The sequence below is a fragment of the Salvelinus alpinus genome, chromosome 31 (genome assembly GCF_045679555.1).
Source record: "Salvelinus alpinus chromosome 31, SLU_Salpinus.1, whole genome shotgun sequence".
NCBI classification, from domain to species: Eukaryota; Metazoa; Chordata; class Actinopteri; order Salmoniformes; family Salmonidae; genus Salvelinus; species Salvelinus alpinus.
Window position 1 is genome coordinate 18,875,363 of NC_092116.1, and position 21,662 is coordinate 18,897,024.

Below are 21,662 nucleotides of genomic sequence, written 5' to 3' on the forward strand. Positions count from 1 at the left end.
CCGGACGACGCTGGGCCAATTGTGCGCCATCCTATGGGACTCCCGATCACGGCCGGTTGTGATACAGCCCGGGATCAAACCAGTGTCTGTAGTGACACCTTTAGCACTGAGATGCAGTGTCTTAGACCGCTGCGTCACTCAGGAGGCCCAAAATGTAATGTTTAAAAAATATATATAACTGCCTTAAATTTTGCTGGACCCCAGGAAGAGTAACTGGCAGCAGCTAAGGAGGATCCATAATAAATACAAATACAGGCTTAGAAAATGATTTTAATTTCACGCTACACATTATCACATTATTAGAGAAAGAGACAGAGTATAATGGGATACGTGGTGCAGAGAAAGATAGATATGTGAGAGGTGTGGTGGGGTTATGGTGAATGACAGGGACTTACATAGATGCTTGGTGTGGGAGGGTTGAGTTTCTCCCGTGGGATGGGCTCTGTGGTAAACAGGGGCTTGACAGAGAACGCAGGGAGCAGGTAGGACTCTCTGAACTTCCCCTTCACCCTCGCACCCCTGAGAGAAGAGTTCAATGATTAGTTTTTGGATCAAACACACACAGTCACAAACTGGAGCATAAAAAACTGTCTTTTTGGAAATGTATTTACTAGAATGGAACCCCCTTTACTTCCAGTTGGTAAAACCGTCCCACACGCTCTCCCACAACACTCCTGCCTTGTTCATCCCTCCATCCCCCTCCCCTCTTCCATACTCACTTGCAGGCCCGTGTGACCTCTGCGGCTGTGTTGTTTATGTTGATCTCCTCCAGGGGTGTCCTCTTCTCCTCCACCTCCGAGGCGATGAACGTCTCTCTGTCTCCGCTCTCCACCTTGATCAGCCTGATCTTCAGCTCCTTGGGCGGCCCGTCCGACAGGGCCTTCAGTTTCATGAAGTCAGCAGCCGAACCCTGCAGTGTCGATCCAACCTCACTGCCCTGAGAAGAGGACATGACACCAGAACTTTTCTCACTTCTACTATGGGACGCCCATTCTGAGGGTTCGTCTCCGCTGGTGGAACCGGCCTGTTTCCCCCTCTTCCGGTCTCTCTCCATGTCAGAGTGAACGTGGTCGCGGTCCTTCTCCCGGATCACCTTGCTCTGGAGGTCCAGGTTCCCGAGGATCCGCAGGTGCTCCTTCTTCTCCTTGTGAACTTTGCCCTCCTTGTGCCGTTTGGAATTGGAACTGGATTGGAAGGAGGAAGAGGAGGAGTGGGAGGAGGACATCTCCTCTCGTTTCTCTCTGTGCTTTTTCTTCCTCTCTTTCCTGTCCTGGTGTTTCTTGCTGCTGCCGTGTTTCCTCTTCTTCTCTGTCTCTCCGTCTCTCTCTCTGTCTCGTTCCCTCTCTCTCTCAGGCTTGTGGTGCCTGTCCTCGTGTTTCAGCTCAGTCTTGGTCCTGTCTGAGGTGTTGTTGCTGGGGAGGGAGTTGGAGTGCCGGGTCAGGAAGACCTCACAGCTCCGGCCCAGCTCGGCCAGAGAAGACTCAGAGATGGTAGTGAGCTTCATCTCTTCTTTCGGCTCCATCTTGATGGATTGTGTGGGGGGATTCAAATGTGACTCTTCGTTTGAGGAATGGATCCTCTTCTCCATGGCCTCCCTCCCATCTCTCCAGATATCAGGCTCCTCCATCTTGATATTGACCTGTCTCTTCGCCTCCCAGTTGGAGGGAGAGTGTGGGCGGGGCTTTCGGGGCGGGGTCAACGACGGTGTAAAGCCCGGGTGATTGGTGGAATCGGAGGTGGGGGAGGTGCTATTCTGCTGCTGTTGGATGTCGGGACCCAGAGAGAGGGAAGAGGAGTACTTCACTCCCCCCAGAGCGGAGGGGGGCGGGCGGCCAAACGGACCTCCTCTGTAGGTGTACTTCTGGTTCTCCAGGGCGGCCTGGGACTTGAAGGTGCTGCTCACCCCCGTCTGGTGGAGGTGGGGCCTCTGGGGCGGGGGAGGGGAACTGGACGGGGTCTCCGACTCCTCTTCCTCATCTTCGTCGTCGCATTCGCTCTTCGCGGGCTCCGGGAGACCGTAGAGTTTAGCCAGGTCGCTGTGGCGGTAGTTTGTCCCCGACTGGGGGTTGGGGTTGAGAGGGACGGCTGGCTTGTGGAGCTCCGGGGCGGGTTTCAGGGTGGGACAACCCTCCTCCTCTTCCTCGTTGAGGGAGGAGGTCCGACTGCAGGGGGAGGCCAGGGAGCCCTGTCGGCTCAGCACGGGGGGGCTGGCGTGGAGGTTCGCTCCAACAAAGTCGTCCTGCGGTTGCTGCTTGGGCGCCGGAATGAGGTCCGGGGCACACAGGTAGCTCTTATCCGGTGGCATGGTATCAGAGAAGGTGTTGACAATGTTTTGTCTGGCTCTGTTTCGGTCGCTGCTATAGAAAGATTCCTCCTCTTTCTTGATGGACTCATCCAGCATGGCCATGATGTTGGCCAGACCGTCTGGGAGTAACGTAGAGAGCTCCGATGGTTCCTCCTCAAACTGGGCGCTGTCCGAGTCTCCGCTGCTGCTGCTGCTGGCGCTGCTACCCAGGCTGCCTAGGCCTCCGCTGGGCATGCGCTTGTGGAGGAGACCCCCTGTGCTGGAGGTGCTGCTGGTGGTTCTGGAGGGGTTGGTCCCGGACGAAAGGCTGTCCCTGGGGAAAGCCTGGAAGAGTTTGGGGGGCTCTCGGAGGGTGATGCTGATGGAGCTGTGGAGGGGACCTGTAGCCCCCATCACTCCTCTGGCCTGCTGACTAGCCTTCTCCTTGGGTTGGGGGGTGTCTTTGGGTGGACGGGGGGTGCCTCGCATGGTGGTGTTATTTAAGGGGTGGTTGGGGTAAGAGGTAACAGCAGAGGGGTTGTTAGGGTAGGAAAGCCCCAACGAGGACCGGGCGTTGTTCCCTGAGGTAACGTTACTACTGTGAGATGACGACGGGGGACTCCCACCCCATTTCTCCCTCTGCCTCTGCTTCTCCCTGGCATACTCCGTCTGGGGGGTGAGAGGGGGCGGCTGCGACCTCTCCAGGGGGGCGGGAGACGGTGGTGCCTGGCCTGGGGGACAAGGGGGTGCCCCGGCCCGACTCAGCCAGGGGTAGGGGGGCGAGGAGGAGGACTGGCTGGGGGGTGGTGGGGGTGGAGGTAGGACAAAGGAGGAGGAGGAGTTGGAGACAGTGGACAGGCGAGGAGGAGGTGGGGCAGAAGAAGTGCTGCCTGACAGGAGTCTCTCCAGACTCTCAATGGCGGACTCCTCTCTCCCCTTACTGCTCCTGCTCATCTCCTCCTTTGCCTTCCTCTCCATCCTCCTCTTCCTCTCCTCATCCTCTCTCACCCACTCCCTCCTTTTCTTCCTCTCCTCTTCCTCCCTCTCTCTCTCCCAGTCCCTCCTCTTCCTTTCCTCCTGCTCTTTTTCCCATTCCCTATTTCTCTTCTTCTCCTCTTCCGCCCTCTCCCACTCCCGCCTCTTCCTCTCCTCCTGCTCTCTCTCCCAATCCCTCCTCTTCCTCTCCTCCTGCTCTCTCTCCCAATCCCTCCTCTTCCTTAACTCCTGCTCTCTCTCCCAGTCCATCCTCCTCTCCTCGGCCTGCATATGACCCTGCAGCTCAGCATCCAGTTTATCCAGGGCCTCCTCCATGGACTGGGGGGCTGAGGGTGGAGGTGGCTGGGGTCGAGAGTTAAGATACCCCTGGGCTGAGGTGGTGGTAGTCTGGGGGGGCTGGGGTGGAGGTGGCTGGGGTCGAGAGTTAAGATACCCCTGGGCTGAGGTGGTGGTAGCCTGGGGGGGCTGGGGTGGAGGTGGCTGGGGTCGAGAGTTAAGATACCCCTGGGCTGAGGTGGTGGTAGCCTGGGGGGGCTGGGGTGTAGACTGGGCACAGAGTCTGGAGTAAGAGGGATTGGAGGCTGGCTGAGGGGCAGAGTTGACCGTTTGGGTTTGGGGGGCGGTCATGGTGCGGTCATGGGGTGAGCTAGTGACCGTCGTCTGCGGGAGGGGGTTGGGGTGAGACCCTCTGCTGGTGATGACGCTCTCCCCTGCCCTCTGGTGTCCTGAGGATGATGACGAAGAGGAAGGAGTGCGATCAGGCTCAGGCCGTCCGTAGTAACCCTTCCCCTGGACAGACGGTTGGTGGTGGTGGCTAGGCTGCTGCTGGGGCCTGGGTGGTGCCCGCTGGGGGTGAGGGTGGCTGGCAGTGCCCACACGGGCTCCCTGATACCCTGGGTGCAGCATGGGGTGGATGGGCCCCCTCTCTGGGTCCCTCTCCAGCTGAGATGGAACTGAGGTCTGGTGGAGCATTCCCATCGTCTCCCTGCCTCTCCTGCTGCTGCTGCTGGGGGTGTTGTTAGCTGAACACACAGCAGGCGGCGCTGTGGTCACAGTGGAGAGTGCAGGTCCAGTCATACTACTACTGTAGCGGTTGTTATATGACTGTGAGCAGGGGGGCTGGGGGGTGAAGGTGGGGGTGATGACTGGCGTCCTGGTAGGAGGTATGGGGGAGGCCTGAGGGGGGCTGATGTGGGGGCGGGGGTGCTGATGATGCTGGAGGGGCGCAGGACCCCGGGTCTCCCCGACCTGGTTCTGATGCTGCCCCTGAGATACCGGCCCTGCCCTGTAGAGACCTGACTCCTGTAGGGAGAGACACATGCTAGGTTAGTACACTGGAGATCGTGCGCAATACAAACAGTCACAGTCCGCTTCCCAAATGGCACCCTATTCCCTACACAGTGCACTACTTTTGATAGGGCCCATTTGGGACGCCCCCCCCCCGATACACTAGAATGCAAACAAAATGGATATGCTTTATATTTAACTAAGTCCAATCAATTCCAAACAGAACCCTGTTTGATCAAATGACAATGAGTAGGTAAAATGGGAGTTGTTCACGGACTCTTCGGGTCTACGTAAGTGCCCAGTGAGCCCGCTGGGCGTCGATTCGGGATTTTGAAAATAATCAGTGTGAAAAAGGCGGAGATCACACGTTAACAAATGAAGGCTGGGTGCAACATTAGCTCTGCTGGGGAACTAGGACTCACCGGGGGGTGGTTGCTTTGTGGCCTGCCCTGGCCCTGGGGCCGCCAGGCCTCGTGGTGTGGGGTGGTGGGGTTGTGCTGCTGAGGTACTGCGGTGCTGCAGGCAGGGGCAGGAGGACGGGGTTGTGGGGCCGTGTGGGGCTGGAAGTGGGGGTGGGGGTTGTGGCTGTAAGGCACGCCGGTGTGGTTTGCTGGTGAGGGTTGGGGGGGCTCCCTACTGTCCCTTTCTCCTCTACTGTCCCCCCTTGCTGGAGCTTGGTGGTGAGGAGGATGAGAGAGGGGCTGGTTGTTGATTCCTCGGCCCCCAGTGGTAGGGCCTCTCTGGGGGGTAGGAGGACCTCCCCGGGGCTCCATCCCCATGAGGGGCGGGGCTGGAGCTGGTTGTTTGGGGTACTGGGGGTGGTTATTGTGGGGGGGTTGATTGAGGGCCTGAGGTGGGAACTGGGGCTTGTGGAGTGGGGGGGGCCCGCCGCGCCCCTGGGGGTAGTCTCCCAGGGAGGAGATGCGGGGTGGGGAGATTGGCGAGGGGGCAGAGGGAGGGGGAGGTTTGTAGGTGTAGCCACCCAGACCTGACTTGGCTGAGTCCTGTTACCAGAGAGAAAGAGAGAGACACGATCAGGTAAGAACTCGTGGGCTAGGAGACCATAGACAAACTATTTGACCACCTAACCTGCATCTCATAAACCGACATGTTACTTTATGTCAAACACAACAAACCAAGTTCCACCAACAAGAAATACTATAATAATCATCTGAATAAGTAGATTTGATGAGTACAGTGAGTTCTGTTGACGATGTGGTTCTTACAGTTCTGATCTGGAACTCTGAAGGCCCGTTCCTGCGTTCGGGCTGGGCCCAGGGGGCGTTCCCCTTATGCATGGGGTTCCAGAAGGCAGGTTTGGGTGGGGGAGGGGGGAGGTGGGCCGGGGGCTGCTGCTGGGGGGGCAGGGGGTGTCCCCCTGGGCCAGAGAACCTCTGCGTGCCGGGGTGAGGAATCTGGAGAGGAGAAGAGTAACAATATTAATACTACAGCAGATCCCATCAAAACAACATGGTCAAATTACAAGAACAAAGTTGAGATATCAAAAGGTCACAAATAATTCTATGCAATCACCTGATGCTACAGATGAGAGAGTATAGACTTGGATTTCTTTATCCTGTATGTGTGGAGTAAAAGTAACTGCACGAGTGAAGTGTTGAGTGCAGTGGTTTCAGACATCCACGTACCTGCTCAGAGCTCCCCATCCTCTTCCTCTTGCTAGGACTGGGGCAGTCCTCATTGGGGCGAGAGGGGTGAAGGGAGGGGGGCGGGGTGTGCTGGATGACCGAGTGCTCCCCCAGAGGGGGGGCCGGCCTCTTCAGCTGCCCCCCCAACATTTTCCCTGGGTAACCCCTCTGCTGCTGCTGCTGAACCTGAGACCACATATCATCACCCAGTGATGCTGGACCCCTGGGAACATGATGCTCCTGAGGACCCTCATACTGACAGATAGGAGAGAGGAGAGAGTGAGGAAAAGTCAGCATTACATCTAACAAGACATCCACCTTTAATCGTCACTCACTGATAGGCCACTCGTATATCTACACTCGTCCTGTCAGATGATATCACTGGCCCCTTCTCTCACCTTCAGTAGCTGATTGGGTCTGGAAGGCAGGTGGGTAGGAGGCCTAGTGCTATATCCACCACTGTGCAGGCGGGGTGCGTGGTCGCTAGGTAGGGGTACAAGTGAATGAGGAGGGGGGTGGGAGTCATACAGCTGACCCAACTGCTCCCACACCCGGTGGGGGGGAGGAAGGGGGCGTTGCTGGTCCCCTCTCTGGAGGCTAGGTAACATGGCCTGGGACAGCTCCAGCTTTTCACCGCCACGAACTTGCATGGGCCTGTTGGAGACAGAGAGAGTCAGATTACAGTGACTACAGCCCGGAGTTATGAATGTACGTGACAAGGAAAGACAAGAAAGGCGGAGACTACAGCTAGCCCAATGGAACATATGCCGGACTCACCCATTATTGAAGAATTTACTGGGATGGTTCAGTCCGCCCATGTGACTTGGCGCTGGATGGGGGAGGAGTTGGTGTTGATTGACACCTGGCGAACACCTGGTAGAGAGAACAAGAATAAGAGTCAGACCAGGACTAAATACTGTGAGACCTGTTTACCTGAGAAATATACACCTTAACCTAAAATAACAATTAACACTGAACGTGTGGTCTTAGCTTCAAACTCTCTCACTTGAGGTCTAGGTCAGTTAGTGTAGGTGTAATTAATTGACTAGTAGGTGTGTGTGTGTGTGTGTGTGTGTGTGTGTGTGTGAGGCTTGTTGGTTGCCGTGGAAACCTAACATACCTGGCAGGTTGCGCCCAGGTGGGGCGGTTGACCACGGGAGGCCATGGTACCCGGCTGAGTCCGTCCAGAGGGAAGGAGTCCCGTGTGCCACGCCCGCCAAACTGCTCTACTGCGTGATGCATCCAGCCTGGAGGACGAAGAGTGGGGGACTCAATACATGGAATACACACACAGACACTGGAGAGATCCACACTCAGTATGTACACAACGTGTGCCCTCTGCAGGGGGATTTCCTTAACACAATTACTCACATACACTCCCCTCTTTTTCTCACACATGCACAGACACACACACACAGTCAACAAACTATAAACCTATAGCATTCGTGGATTGCCAAAAAATGCAAGTGCGCACTTTCTACTCACCACAGTAGCTGTGTCTGTGAAGCCCTCCACTGCAGCACAGAGAAGGCCACACACCAAAGACCAAGGGAAGACTACACACCTGTCTTCAACACCAATACTATACAGCCTGTTAGGCTAGAGAGGGAGAGGGAAGAGAGAGGACGAGAGAGAGAGGACGAGAGGAGAGAAAGAGAGGTATAGGAGAGAACAAGGAGGGAGAGAGGTGCAAGTCAATAATTGCCAGTAGGTTTTCCATTATAAAGCTCAGCTCTAGAGCGAAACTCACTGCAGACAGAGAGGAGGGCTTGAGACTGAGGAGACAGGACAGAGGAAAGGACAGAGCAAGGAAGAAGAGGTAGAACGTCTAGATATGGAACAGTTGGTGAGGAGAGAGCTTACAAACGTCTCGGACTCAAATACAGTATGTGTTGAGTTGGAGGGAGGCAGCAGACATTCTACAGCTCTAACTGTTCGTCTGCAGAAATGTGCCAATTTCACAATAGTTTAACAACTATTACACCACAGACGGTGGGTCTAGGTATTACAGTCTAACCATATTGTCTGTGGGTCGGTATTATTAGCTAGTACACTCTGGTAGTGCTGTACTGTGTCCCAGGCCCTAGGGGGCCACGGTAGCGCTGCTGTAGCTGACTGTAGGATTATTAGCCGAGCACAGATGGTTCTGGGGGAGTTGCTGGACCTATGACAGGGGAGCCCTGAGGTTAGCGTAATCCCTACAGGAGGTAGAGACCCACACAGACTAACCAAGGGTACAGGGTGTGTGGCTGTACTGTGTGTTTTGTGTGTGTGCGTACGTACGTCTGTAGAGTCATTATATATATATACACACGTGTGTGTGTGTGTGTGTGTTGGATCCACTAGGTTTAAATCCCATTATTAGAACAGGCGTGATGGAAAGGGACAGGGGGAAGACACAACAGAGGGTCTGAACAGCAAGGAAGGATACGAAGAAAAGATGGGTGGAAAATAAAAGTGCTCTCAAGGAAGGACGGAGGGAGGGAGGGATGGAGGGAGGGGAGCGTGGGCTGTGCTGCCTATATCTCACGCCCACACACCTTCTCACACATGGCAGAGAGGCAAACAAAGAAACAGTTGGAGAACACAGAAAATAGCCTGGTATATATATATATATATATACACACACACGGTGACACACACACACGGTGACACACACACACGGTGACACACACACACGGTGACACACACACACGGTGACACACACACGGTGACACACACACGGTGACACACACACGCATATACAAAAAGTCACATCACCCAGAAAAAGTGACGCTGAGAGACACATGATCACAACCACTAAGAAACAGAGAAGACTCAGCTAGAAAAAGTCCATGTTGTCCAACATAGAGTTACAGAAGAAGACAGAAGGAGATTCCTGTTCAAAATGGAGACAAGCACACACCGTGAGACACACACCCATGACAGACACACACCCGTGACAGACACACACCCGTGACAGACACACACCCGTGACAGACACACACCCGTGACGATGAGCCAGCAGAAAGCTCCACTCTAGTCAGCGTTGGTTCCTAAATTAGCTCTGCTAGCGTGTGTCTGGGGCCTCCCTCTCTTATCCCTCCCTCCCTCTCTTATCCCTCCCTCCCCTATCCATCCCGCCCTCCCTCTCTTATCCCTCCCTCCCTCCCTCCCTCTCTTATCCCTCCCTCCCTCCCTCTTATCCCTCCCTCTCTCTTATCCCTCCCTCCCTCCCTCTCTCTTATCCCTCCCTCCCTCCCTCCCTCTCTTATCCCTCCCTCCCTTATCTCTCCCTCCCTCTCTTATCTCTCCCTCCCTCTCTTATCTCTCCCTCCCTCTCTTATCTCTCCCTCCCTCTCTTATCTCTCCCTCCCTCTCTTATCTCTCCCTCCCTCTCTTATCTCTCCCTCCCTCCCGCCACCTTGCTATTAAAAGCCTAGGGGGAAGATATTTCAGGCGCTCCGTTTTTAGCTTCCAGAGAGACGGAAATAAAGACAACACCGAGCCACGCTGACGCTCCCCCTCTACTCATCTGTTCTGTGTGTACGCGTGTGTGAGTGGGATAACGACACCCTAGACAGACACACACACTAATGCCATGTAAAGAGAGACCAGTACCAGATGATCACACACACCTCAGACTGGTTAACACATTCCCACAGACACATAGAAAGATACGCACACACACAGCTCATTCTGAAAGTATTCAGACCCCTTGACTTTTTCCACTTTTTTTTATGTTTGCAAATGCATAAAAAAAATATCACATTTACATAAGTATTCAGACCCTTCACTCCGTACTTTGTTGAAGCACATTTGGCAGCGATTACAGCCTTGAGTCTTCTTGGGTATGACGCTACAAGCTTGGCACACGTGTATTTGGGGAATTTCTCCCATTCTTCTCTGCAGATCCTCTCAAGCTGTCAGGTTGGATGAGGAGCGTTGCTGCACAGCTATTTTCAGGTCTCTCCACAGTTGTTCGATCGGGTTCAAGTCCGGGCTCTGGCTGGGCCACTCAAGGACATTCAGAGACGTGTCCTGAAGCCACTCCTGCGTTGTCTTGGCTGTGTGCTTAGGGTTGTTGTCCTGTTGGAAGGTGAGCCTTTGCCCCTGTCTGAGGTCCTGAGCGCTCTGGGGCAGTTTTTCATCAAAGATCTCTCTGTACTTTGCTCCGTTCATCTTTCCCTCAATCTCACAGTGCCTGCCGCTGAAAAACATCCCCACAGCATGATGCCACCACCACCAGCACCATACTTCACCGTAGGGATGGTAACAGGTTTCGTGACGCTTGGCATTCAGGCCAAAGAGTTCAATCTTGGTTTCATCAGACCAGAGAATCTTGTTTCTCATGGACAGAGTCCTTTAGGTGCCTTTTGGCAAACTCCATGCGGGCTGTCATGTGCCTTTTACTGAGGAGTGGCTTCGGCCGTGCACCTCTACCATAAAGGCCTGATTGGTGGCGTGCTGCAGAGATGGTTGCCCTTCTGGAAGGTTCTCCCTTCTCCACCGAGGAACTCTGGAGCTCTGTCAGAATGACCATCGGGTTCTTGGTCACCTCCCTGAACAAGGCCCTTCTCCCCCGATTACTTTGTTTGGCCGGGCGGCCAGCTCTAGGAAGTGTTTTGGTGGTTCCAAACTTCTTCCATTTAAGAATGATGGAGGCCACGGTGTTCTTGGGGACCTTCAATGCTGCAGAAATTATTTGGTACCTTTACTCAGATCGGTGCCTCAACACAATCTCGCAGCTCTACGGACAATTATTTTGACAGGTGGACATCTCAAGGATCATCAATGGAAACAGGATGCACCTGAGCCCAATTTCGAGTCTCATAACAAAGGGTCTGAATACTTATGTAAATAAAGTATCTGTTTTTAACTTTTAATACATTTGCAAAAAATTATAAAAACCTGTTTTCGTATTGTCATAATGGGGTATCGTGTGTAGATTGATGAGGAAAACATTTAATTTAATCCATTTTAGAATAAGTCTGTAACGTAACAAAATGTGGAAAAAGTCAAGGGATCTGAATACTTTCCGAATGCACTGTATACACAAGCAACACACACACACACACACACACTTACCTTTTAGAATAGCACCTAATTCAAGATCCTCTGTCTCGTCAAGTCTCAGCTTCTACAGCTAATCATCTCTGGGATCTCTTCAGCCCTGGACCAATCAGAAGAAAGAGTCAGATTTAATACCAAACCGTCATAAAACAGATAGCTACAAAAAACAACAACATCTGTTCACACACAATCCCAATTAGCCAATAGCTGTATGTATCAGACAATAGGGCTGTTCCGTGTCATTTCAGAAAGCCATGACGCCCACCATCTCAGATTCTTCTGAAATCCTTTGTTAGAAACATAAGATAAGCGTTCCGGAAACTTACTTTTGTTGAAATGCAATTTGATCTGAGAAATGAAGCTAATTGATTTGACCCAAATTGTCCATTTTAATGTTTACGATTCAAATAATATTCAATAATTATAGTACCTAACATGCAATATGGATCAAACTTTTTTCTAACACTAAGCATGTTTCCATCCACAGTTTTTATGCAAGTAAAGTCATACCATATAAAAATAATCACAACAGCTGTGATGGAAACAGGGAGTTGCAGTACAATTTTATAAATAACCGACAGATAATTTGTGCGTTCGACGCGGTGGGTAAAGGTATGTGTCGGTAAAAGTATTATGTGAGAAATGGTGGTAGAAACGCCTTTATGTGCAAATATTGACATAACAACCATCATATTGAAGTAAACTTGGAGTCACGTGATGATATGGTGTGTGGTCCTCCCACTACGACTCGGAAAACTACGCAGTTTATTAGGCAACATATGAAATAACTCATGATGAACTTCACAGGGTGGTGAAAGAGCACAGTGATCTTGATGCTCCTTTCCAATAAATAAAGTTTCCTATTCTGGTCTGAAATGGACGTTAGGTACTATATTTATTATTATATGAATAAATTAAAATAGCCAACTTGGGTGCAATCAATTAGCTTAATTTCTCAGAAATCTAATTACATAAATAAAGAAATAATGTTTCCCGGAATGCTTATCGTATCGGTTTCTAAATACAGAAACGATTTCAGAACAATCTGAGATGGTGGGTGTTGAAATCCTCTTTCTGGTGCTTTATGAGGTGGAGTGACCCAATAGCTATACTCATGTTATTACAACAGACAACGTAGGTAGACTTCTCCAGAACGATAACGAATCTCAGAAACCAGACAATAGCCAGACCTGTCTAACACTGCATTTATCAGTCAGAGTCAGGAGACAGACAGGGACTTTAGATATTAGTATGACTGTCTAACCTCCTCTCTCTCTGTCTCGCTCTCTCCCACGGTTACTAAGAACATGGAGACGGCGAAAAATAATCACCCCTCCTCTCTTCTCCCCTGCTTTGACTCCCTAGTCAACACGGCGGGTGTGTGGAAACCCAGGGAGGGCAGGAGGGGAAAGGGTGAATCAGCAGGGGGCCGACAACACAAAGAGAGAGGGGGCTCACAGACACACACAATGGTGAGAATAACTGTGTTAGAGGCACAAGGGCTGTTGCTACATAAACAACAGTAGCCTCTCTCACAGGAAGAGGTCAGCACGTTAAGTCAACTATCACACGTGAAACTGTAGCGCAGCAACAACAGAGAGGGAGGGAGAGAACAGGAGAGAGAGTAGAGGCACAGAGAGACCGATGAGGGAAAGAGAGAAAAGGAGAGAGAGGAACATGAAACTAACAAACGTGCAGCATGGGGAACTGAACACTGGGGATGGGTGAGAAACAAACTTCAGATAACATTAGGAAGCTAAGACACAAGCTCTCTCAAGTTATATAGAGAGAAAGACAACTGATTATATCTGTCAGTACGCTGTGTGTATGTGTTATGATACGCTGCATCCGGGGTGTCACAGCACAGGGAACCCCCCCGGGGAGTGAGTCAGCACCACGCCCAGCGGTTGGTGGAAAGGGCTTACCCCAAACCCCACCCCCCTTCCTCCTCCCACTGGTGACCGGGGGCGTTGCTAGTGACGTCTCAGGTGCCGTCATCGGTGGTTAGTGAACCGGTGTTATGGTGAAACATGTAGATAGGCAGGTCGGGGGTTTATGCCTAACACAGGAATCGCCAGACCACCTTACCATGATAAAATTACAGTGGGGCTTATTTGTCACTTTTAGATGCTGTGTTCTCTTGTGGTGTTGCCGATTTCCCCAATTGGGTGAGGGAAATTCCAACTAACTACAATGAAGTTACCACACAGACCGCAGAATCTCACCAGCAGAATTAACATTGCAACTAAGGAAGTTGTGCAACATAACAAATGTTTGAATGTGTGAATTCCCGCGGCAGCCCCTGTATGTCACCTGGGTAACAGTGAAACTTCCATGACGACAGACGTTAAAGACCTGTTCCAGTCAACACCTCCGTCATCCTGGTTACGGCATCACACACCTGGCTACCACTCTGGTAGAGAGAGGCTAGGGCCATGCCATCATCATCATGCTAACCGTTGCTAACCATAACTACCAAAACATTACTCAAGACTCACAATTCTAATATACACTGAGTAAACAAAATATTATGAACACCTTCCCCTCACATAGATTTCACCTGGATTCACCTGGTCAGTCTATGATCTCTTATTGATGTTACGTGTTAAAACCTCTTCAATCAGTGTAGATGAAGGGGAGGAGACAGGTTAAATAAGGACTTTTAAGCCTTGAGACATGGATTGTGTATGTGCCATTCAGAGGGTGAATGGGCAAGACAAAAGATATCAGTGCCTTCGAACGGGGTATGATAGTAGGTGCCAGGCGTACCGGTTTATGTCAAGAACTGCAATGCTGCTGGGTTTTTCCACTCAACAGTTTCCTGTGTGTATCAGTAATGGTCCACCACCCAAAGGACATCCAGCCAACTTGACACAACTGTGGGAAGTGTTGGAGTCAACACCTTGTAGCGTCAATGCCCTGATGAATTGAGGCTGTTCTGAGGGTAAAAGTCAATATATTCTTAATGTTTTGTACACTCAGTGTACTCAGCTTTGAATAGTAGTGTACTACTATGGCTGACCCTGTAAAACAACACATTTCTCTGCACATATTCGGTGTATATGAAAGAAAAAGAGGTATACTATGATAAGCCACAAGAAGTCAACTACCACTGTTACAAAGCTAAATACAAACATTCGGTCAGCCACTAAATCACCCCACCCCCCGCCTGACTCCAGTAATGAGACAAACAGAGAACTCCCCTGCCAGCCTCATAGTGGTTTGGTCCAGAGCCAGACAGGCGACATAGAAGGGCTCAGTTAAACATAGATAACAGACTACGAACACACACAGAGACAGCGAGTGAGAGAGACAGAGAGAGCGCAGGAGAGAGATAAAGGATGACGTAAAGATGACGACCTACAGACACTAGTTCCTGACAGGCCGAGAGATAAGTGATCGATTTGATTAGAAAGGGAGAGAGAGAGAAAGAAGGTTCCGGCGTGTCTGGCGAGCGAGAGATGAGGGAGGAGGAAGGCCTGTGGGTTTCTCTCCACACTGGTCCATTACATACCTGGGCCCAAAAAGGGATTGAGTTTAAGGAAACACACACACACACACACTCAGCCAGGAACACACAGCCTGCCTGCGTCCGTTCCGTTGCCAGGCTCCCACAGCGTGTGTGTTTGTGTGTGTGTGTGTGTGTGAGATGCAGGCTAGTTCGTCACCAACGCCGCCAAGCTTTTCCCACACACACTACCGCCTACACAAACCGGGAGAGCACCGATATGGTCAAACACACACAGAGAACATCCTACAGCGGCTATTTATGGTTAGTAGAGAACAGAGGTAACTCTCTCTCTTCCTCCACACTAACTATAGTACAGCACTGCTGACCCATCTCATTAGGGCTAGCTGTTTGGCCTTCTAAAACTGACAACCTCTCACCTTTTTACTGTCACACCAGGTCTTTAACCCTGACTGTTGCCCCAAGAATAAGGGTAGACAACACAGGCTGAAAAGAAGGTAGTGTTTGTATGTGCCTATTTAGGCCTCTGCACAGCTTACTGTTGGATTCAGTTGAAACGCACTCAGAGAGAACCGGAGCGAGAGAGGGCTGAAATATGTTCCTATCCCCCATTCTGTTGGAGAACGTGGATTGTCATCCTGGCTGGAGGGAAGCTGAACATGTGTGGTTTCTGAAAGTGGGTCCAAGTCACAGAGTACACTCAGAAGGAAAGACATGCCCACACCTCTCTCTCCCTCCTCTACCATGACTTTTACTGACAGACATGGTGAAATGTTCGGATATATACATTCTAGTACATGTACAGGGCTGAAAGTCTAGTGTGGTATTTTGGAAGCCTGTTGGTTTACGCAGGTTGAGGAGATGGAAACAGCAAGAGCTGTTTTATCTAACCGCCATCGCACCTGTGCTTGTAACAACTGTCAGAGAGAGTGTGTGTGTGTGTGTGTGTGTGTGTGTGATTTCACTGTTAAGGACAGTACACACACAGACGTAGTGCACGTGTGTGACGCTGAGAAAAAGGAGAAGAGGGAGAGACGCTGCTCTGAGATCAGACAGGAAGCTGCCGTCAGAGTCTCAGGAAGTAGCTAAGCCTCCCTGAGGTGTGTGTGTGTGGATGCCTTGAGGAGGGGAGAGGGCGTCAGTAGTAGTTTCCTGCGGAACAGAAGCGGTGTGTGCGCGTGCGGACAAAATAAGAATGTGTAAATATGTGACTGAGTGAGAGTAAACCTGAGTCAATACAAAACCATTAACAGGGTTTCACCTCTAAAACCCTTGAATCCATGTGAGACAGGCATGATGTCATCCTGTCATCCACGTGTTTAACCAAAGACACATGCTCTACAGCAGATGTGAAAACAAACGGAACAGAGACATTTGAACTTTAACTGACGATAAACAAGGCTGAAGGCAGTTTTTTTTCTCTTGATTGTCCGCTAATAAAGTTTGAGGGGGCTGATTGACGCGTGTGTGTGGGTAGGGTAAGGTTATTTCCAGTCAGTCACTCAAGCAGATGTCCTCAACATCTCTTTCGCAGAACAAGACTTCACAAGAAGGGGTGACGTTCTTCTTTTCACGTTTTCCAGAAACAGCATGACTTCAAGCGGGAGATAGTCAGTCAGACCAAGAGCCCATGCCTTTGTCTGAGCACTCACACACAGATGTGCGTGCCAGTGTGTGTGAGCATGTGAAGCAGTGACTCACTATACGAATGTCTGTGACATGTACGTGACATTTGTGCCGCCGAAATCTGAATGACCATATGCGTGTGTTTACGTTCACTATCGACTAAACACTTGATCAAACTCACTCACTTTCCCGTTCCTTCACTTCAAAAAACCCAACCTGCCTGCCTTTTCCCCGAACACGGCGGCTCACAACATCACAGGGAAACGGCGTCACACACGACACCCTGCTTTCTCTGTATGAGGGTACCAGAAAGGGACAGAACAGCCCAAAGTCCCCCTCCCCCAGCCAGTGTCTTCAGTACTACCCATGGCCTCACTTCCCAGAATCTAGAGCAAGACAGACAAACAAACAAGTCAGCACCCTGATTAGTTCCCCCAAAAACACACACACAGACCACAACAGAGCCGAGACTCTGTTTCCTAGACAACGGTTGCCGTGGTATCGGTGGCATCGCGGCAGACGGTTATTAAGGTGGAGAGAGAGATACAGAAATAGAGAGAAAGTACTTTCAAGAGAGATTGACTTCTTTCTCCACTATTCTCTATTCCCTAGTACAGATTAAACATTCTCCATTCCCTAGTACAGATTAAACATTCTCCATTCCCTAGTACAGATTAAACATTCTCCATTCCCTAGTACAGATTAAACATTCTCTATTCCAAGAACAACATTAACATTAAGGTCAACCTGTAGTACTGGCAGGTTATTTAAAGGGACCACGTGCAATTAAAAACATACATTTCAGACAGGGAAATACGATGTGTGCACCAGAGTTAGCTAAGCGCAGACACTTTTCATCAGCAGCCCCTCATTTTCGAGCTGACCCTAAACACACTCCCATCTGAGTGTGTGCGCGCCAATCGGGACAAAGCAGAGCAGAGAACATTACTGACGGTAGTCAACAAACCTCTTGGACTGAACGCCCCCCCCCCCCCAGAGATAGGAGTGGGAGTCTGTTGAGAATCAGGTTGTCCTTTATGTTCCTTCCAAGAGCTGGAGGTCTGCGATCATGTCTCCACTGAACAACAACATTAAGGACAACCTGACCCTCGACACACTCCGACCCCTATCTGAGCACGTGTGTGTGCCTGCCTATCGGGACCGAGCAGAGAACATGACTGTCGGTAGTCAACAAACCTCTTGAACTGAAAGTTCCCTATCAGAGTCAAAGCCAGATGAGGTACAGCTACCGTTCAGTGTTTATATTATAGTTGGTAGGTAACAATTACACAGCACTAGTTCTCTCTGAACAGACATAAAGCAGTGAGAATGATGCATTTATGTTGTTACGCCAGACTGAACTGTGTGTTCATTTAGCCCAAAGAACACTGGACTGTTCGTTTACCGATTGTCCTCACCTCTCTCTCGCTCTTTGTGTTTCTCTTTTTCTAATACTCACCTCTCTGTCCTCTCCCTCTCTTGCTCTTTCCAACACTCATTCTTGGCCTCTCTCTCTCTCTCTGAGGGGTTGGAGTAAAGTAGTCACTGAGGTGACAGAGGGAAAAACAGTACATTCCTTCCCTGTGTGTGTTGTGGTGTGTTAGTCATACACACGCACGTTTGTACACCTCCCTTTCACCTCTGCATCATCGGTGGCACTTTGCCAGGGATAACGGAACTAAAGAATAGTCACAGATCCCCACGAGGGCGCTTCATGACACACACACAGGCGGTTCTGGAACTTCATAACAGGAACACATATGGCTCTAGAACAGTAGAACGTAAAGACAGAAACACAGAACTACCTCACCGACATAGTCAACACACACGGTGTGGTACACCAGCCATTCCTACCGGTCTCCATAGAGTCACAGCTAGAGGCCTCAACACTGCTGGGTGGAATTCCACACAGAGCTGCCTGAGCTTTACCCCAGTAATTCCTAGCACCTCCTCTCTCTCTCCCTCCTCCTCTCACCCACCCTGCTTCTTTGCTCTCCTATCAATACACTTGCTCTTATTCTTTATTCTAAATGGACCTCGAGGCCCTACTCTCTATAAACCACTCCTGTATATTTGAAAGGATTGAATAGGTGGAAGCAATATGTACCGGTCTTCATTTTCATCTGAAAAGGTTGCCTGATAATATGTTGGACTGTAATCAAGATGTCCTGCTAGATGTCTGAGATAGGACAGAGGTTCATGTTATTGTTTGCAGCATGACAAATGCTGTGCTCCACTTCCTTGTTGAAGAAATTACACCTTTCGTTTCAGGTAGAGTAAAACAAGGCTTTTAGTGTCTGACATCATCGAGTTAGTTCCCCTTGCATCTGACCAAAGTAACCACCACCCCCCCCCCCCCCCACACACACACAAACACACCCAATATGAAAGTTTGTTTGTTTTTTCACGGGCGCAATACAATGAAAATAATGTCAGAGGGCCTGAGACAACATGAGAAGTTCACACGATACACCGACACACTGATCCCATTTCATCACAACCTCCCTCAACGACTGAGGAAGTGTTAGGTGACTAAGACATGTAAACTAGCCTACTGACCCACATTACTCATGCCACAAACACCTCCTACACAACCGCCACTCATCCCCTACACACACAAGCCACACCTGTTTCTACAACCAATCTCACACCCACCACCTGTCAATTATGTAAGAAACACCATCCTGAAAACACCACGGGCCAAACATCTTTATCCATCACCTATACACACACACTTACACTTTCTATAGCCCTGCTTATTCCCCTTTCATCAGTGTTGACTCAAGTTGAGCCTTAATATGTAACTTTTCGGGAAACCCGAACAAATTCACATAGCATTTTTGCAACCTGTAAATGGCGGAGCGACTTCTGCATAGAGCATCTTTAAAAAATATTCTGACAAATATGTGGTGTGTGTACAACTTTAACGGTACGTATTCGTCATAGAAGTAGTAGAATGGGCGGCGATTGTTCATTCACTCGCATTTAGATCACGGGATGGAACACATGGGGGCGGGTGATTCAAGCCAGAGCAAGAAGCAGTCACTTGGCTACTATTCAGCCAAGAAGCTAGAGCTGTATGATAGGAGAAAAAAAGAGAATGTATTTTCGTACGCAGCTTTCAACCTGTCCTAACTTTACAGCTCGAGACTTCAAAGAGTCACAAACAAGAAACACGCCACTCGTTTCCATGTCTATCGCCTTGATTGATCGGAAGTGGGGTTCAAAGGGTTTCACCGACCCCATGCCAGCACACGCCGGTCCTTAGAACAAGGCTCGGTTTATAACGGCCCATAAAATGCATAGCACCGAGTCGAGTTCTTGCATGAACGATTTTTTTTTTTTTATCCCGTCAAATTATCATGAATACCGTCAATAACAGGCTAACTTTCCAACCGTGTTTCAATTGCTTGTTCTGTGCTATTTCTCTAACCTGACGGCTCTTTCAGACAGAAAGGGGTATTTTGAGACAGTGAGTGACACACCAAAACCAGACCAAAAACACCACCCTCCCCCCGTGGACGATGCAAATGACTTCCTTTCAATTCGGCTCTTTGTGTGCGAAAGGAAGGTCTGACTTGGGGCAATACATTCGCTTTATAAGGCAGCTTGCCTACCTCCCTCTGTCTGCCCATCCCCACTCAACACTTTCCCAGTCAGCCCTCCCACAAACAAAGGCCCGGAGGAGGGGGAGATCTTTACACAAGCCATTTCTTTCTCCCCCCTATTCTCCCTCCATATATTCCTCTTATCTGTCCCACAAACACACGTGGGATGCTGCTATGTCTCTGAAGTGCCTCCCTCTTTCTACTGTCAAAATAAATTCACCAAAACAATCGCACAAGCATCAAGAGAATTGACTATAGTCTTGTTGTAATTTACGCATTCAACCCACTATGTAGACTGTATGTTTGTCATTACATATGAGCTAAAATGGGAATTATAATAGGCGACGTATTCCCCATGTAATATATTTGATACAAACGACAAGAGATAACAAGGCAGCGTGAGCAAACAAGTCTTCCGGTTTCATTAACTATTAAATGTTGTACACTGTAACGTCACCAGGCTCATTGAATATCAACTCCTCGACACTGTCGCTAAATTTCACTTTCTGAACGGGCTCTCTTGTTATCGACATGAACAAACAAGGCGAAGAGAAAACTACGAAAAGCCCAAGTAGACATTTCCAGATAACTAAAGTTTTACGAAAAAATAAAAATAACTCGTCCTACAAGATCTCAAGTAAAAACGGCCAATGGCAACATGTCTCTCTGTGTACATTAGACAAACAGCGACGCAAGATAAAGTTACATTTTACATTCGAATAGTATTGCAACAGAATGTAACCAGCTCGTAATAAAGACGTTCACAATGTAACACAGAAGTTATAAAGATATTCACAATGTAACACTGTAGTAATAAATATATTCACGTACTGCTGTCTGGAGTAGTAGAAATCCTTGAGAATATTTCCAAAACAAACGAGCTTTTTTCACTAGTAAAAATATTTCAGTGTGTAACACTGTAGTCCGTATTTGCTGAGTTTCCTGAATCCAGGCAGTAGTTGGAGCTGTATCTGCAAGTTTCTCTCTCTGTGCAGCTAAATTCCAGCCACTCAGACAACTGACTCAGACAAATGTAACATAGTTCACTTAGTCTCACTCGCTTCCTTTCGAAGCTCTTGTAAACTTGTATCACTTGACGCCCAACTAATGTCACTCTGTCTGGCTTTGAAATCCTAGTTTCAGTCGACAAGCGAGATAGGCTTTTTATTATTCCGTTTGTTTTCTCCCTGCCTTCTATCTTTTTACAGTCCTCTTCTTCTTCTCACTCTCTCTCTCTCTGTCGACATAAGGCAATTAGGTTACGCTGAGTCGAACTGTGTTTTAAAGGGACAAGTCTCTTGGCTCGGTGCTCAACCTATGATGCTATCGCTACAGATTCACACACCAACCCACTGGCTGCGTCTTCCACACACCGACACGACACGCCCCTCCTGCGCCCTGCTCTGTCCGTCCGCTCGCTGACGTCACCACACCGTCCCCGGAATTCCCTGACAGAGCAAACTGGCATCGAATACCGAGAGACTCACTCTAGCCGCGACTACCGGGGCGTGTTCCTCTGCCTCTGTGTGTGTTTTTTTAAGGTGGGCTCGCTTCGTGACTGACCTGCCGGTTGATCACCCGGACAGCTTTTCCGTCTGACTGCCTATTTTTGGACAATGTACCATCCTGACATCACAGCTATTAAAGCCTTTATAGTAGCCTGCTGTAGTCTAAAATGATCCCATGTTGATCTA

The 21,662-nt window shown here is 49.8% G+C and overlaps 1 protein-coding gene across 2 annotated transcripts in view; it reads right to left on the reverse strand.

The window, feature by feature from the left end:
* The window catches only part of LOC139561902 (lysine-specific demethylase 6B-like), a 47,396-nt gene that overhangs the window by 9,785 nt on the left and 15,949 nt on the right, over window positions 1-21,662 (reverse strand). Inside the window, exons 1-11 of one of the 2 annotated variants that reach the window (XM_071379314.1) lie at window positions 20,800-21,334; window positions 11,281-11,365; window positions 7,699-7,812; window positions 7,334-7,460; window positions 6,991-7,086; window positions 6,612-6,867; window positions 6,214-6,468; window positions 5,794-5,982; window positions 4,990-5,571; window positions 720-4,582; window positions 396-519 (exon numbers count right to left, since the gene is read on the reverse strand). In XM_071379314.1, coding sequence (XP_071235415.1) covers window positions 396-519; window positions 720-4,582; window positions 4,990-5,571; window positions 5,794-5,982; window positions 6,214-6,468; window positions 6,612-6,867; window positions 6,991-7,086; window positions 7,334-7,455 — 5,487 coding nt within the window. In that variant the 5' untranslated portion in view covers window positions 7,456-7,460; window positions 7,699-7,812; window positions 11,281-11,365; window positions 20,800-21,334. Of the gene's footprint in view, window positions 1-395; window positions 520-719; window positions 4,583-4,989; window positions 5,572-5,793; window positions 5,983-6,213; window positions 6,469-6,611; window positions 6,868-6,990; window positions 7,087-7,333; window positions 7,461-7,698; window positions 7,813-11,280; window positions 11,366-20,799; window positions 21,335-21,662 lie in introns of those variants that run through there. The other variant, XM_071379315.1, reaches the window with a different exon arrangement.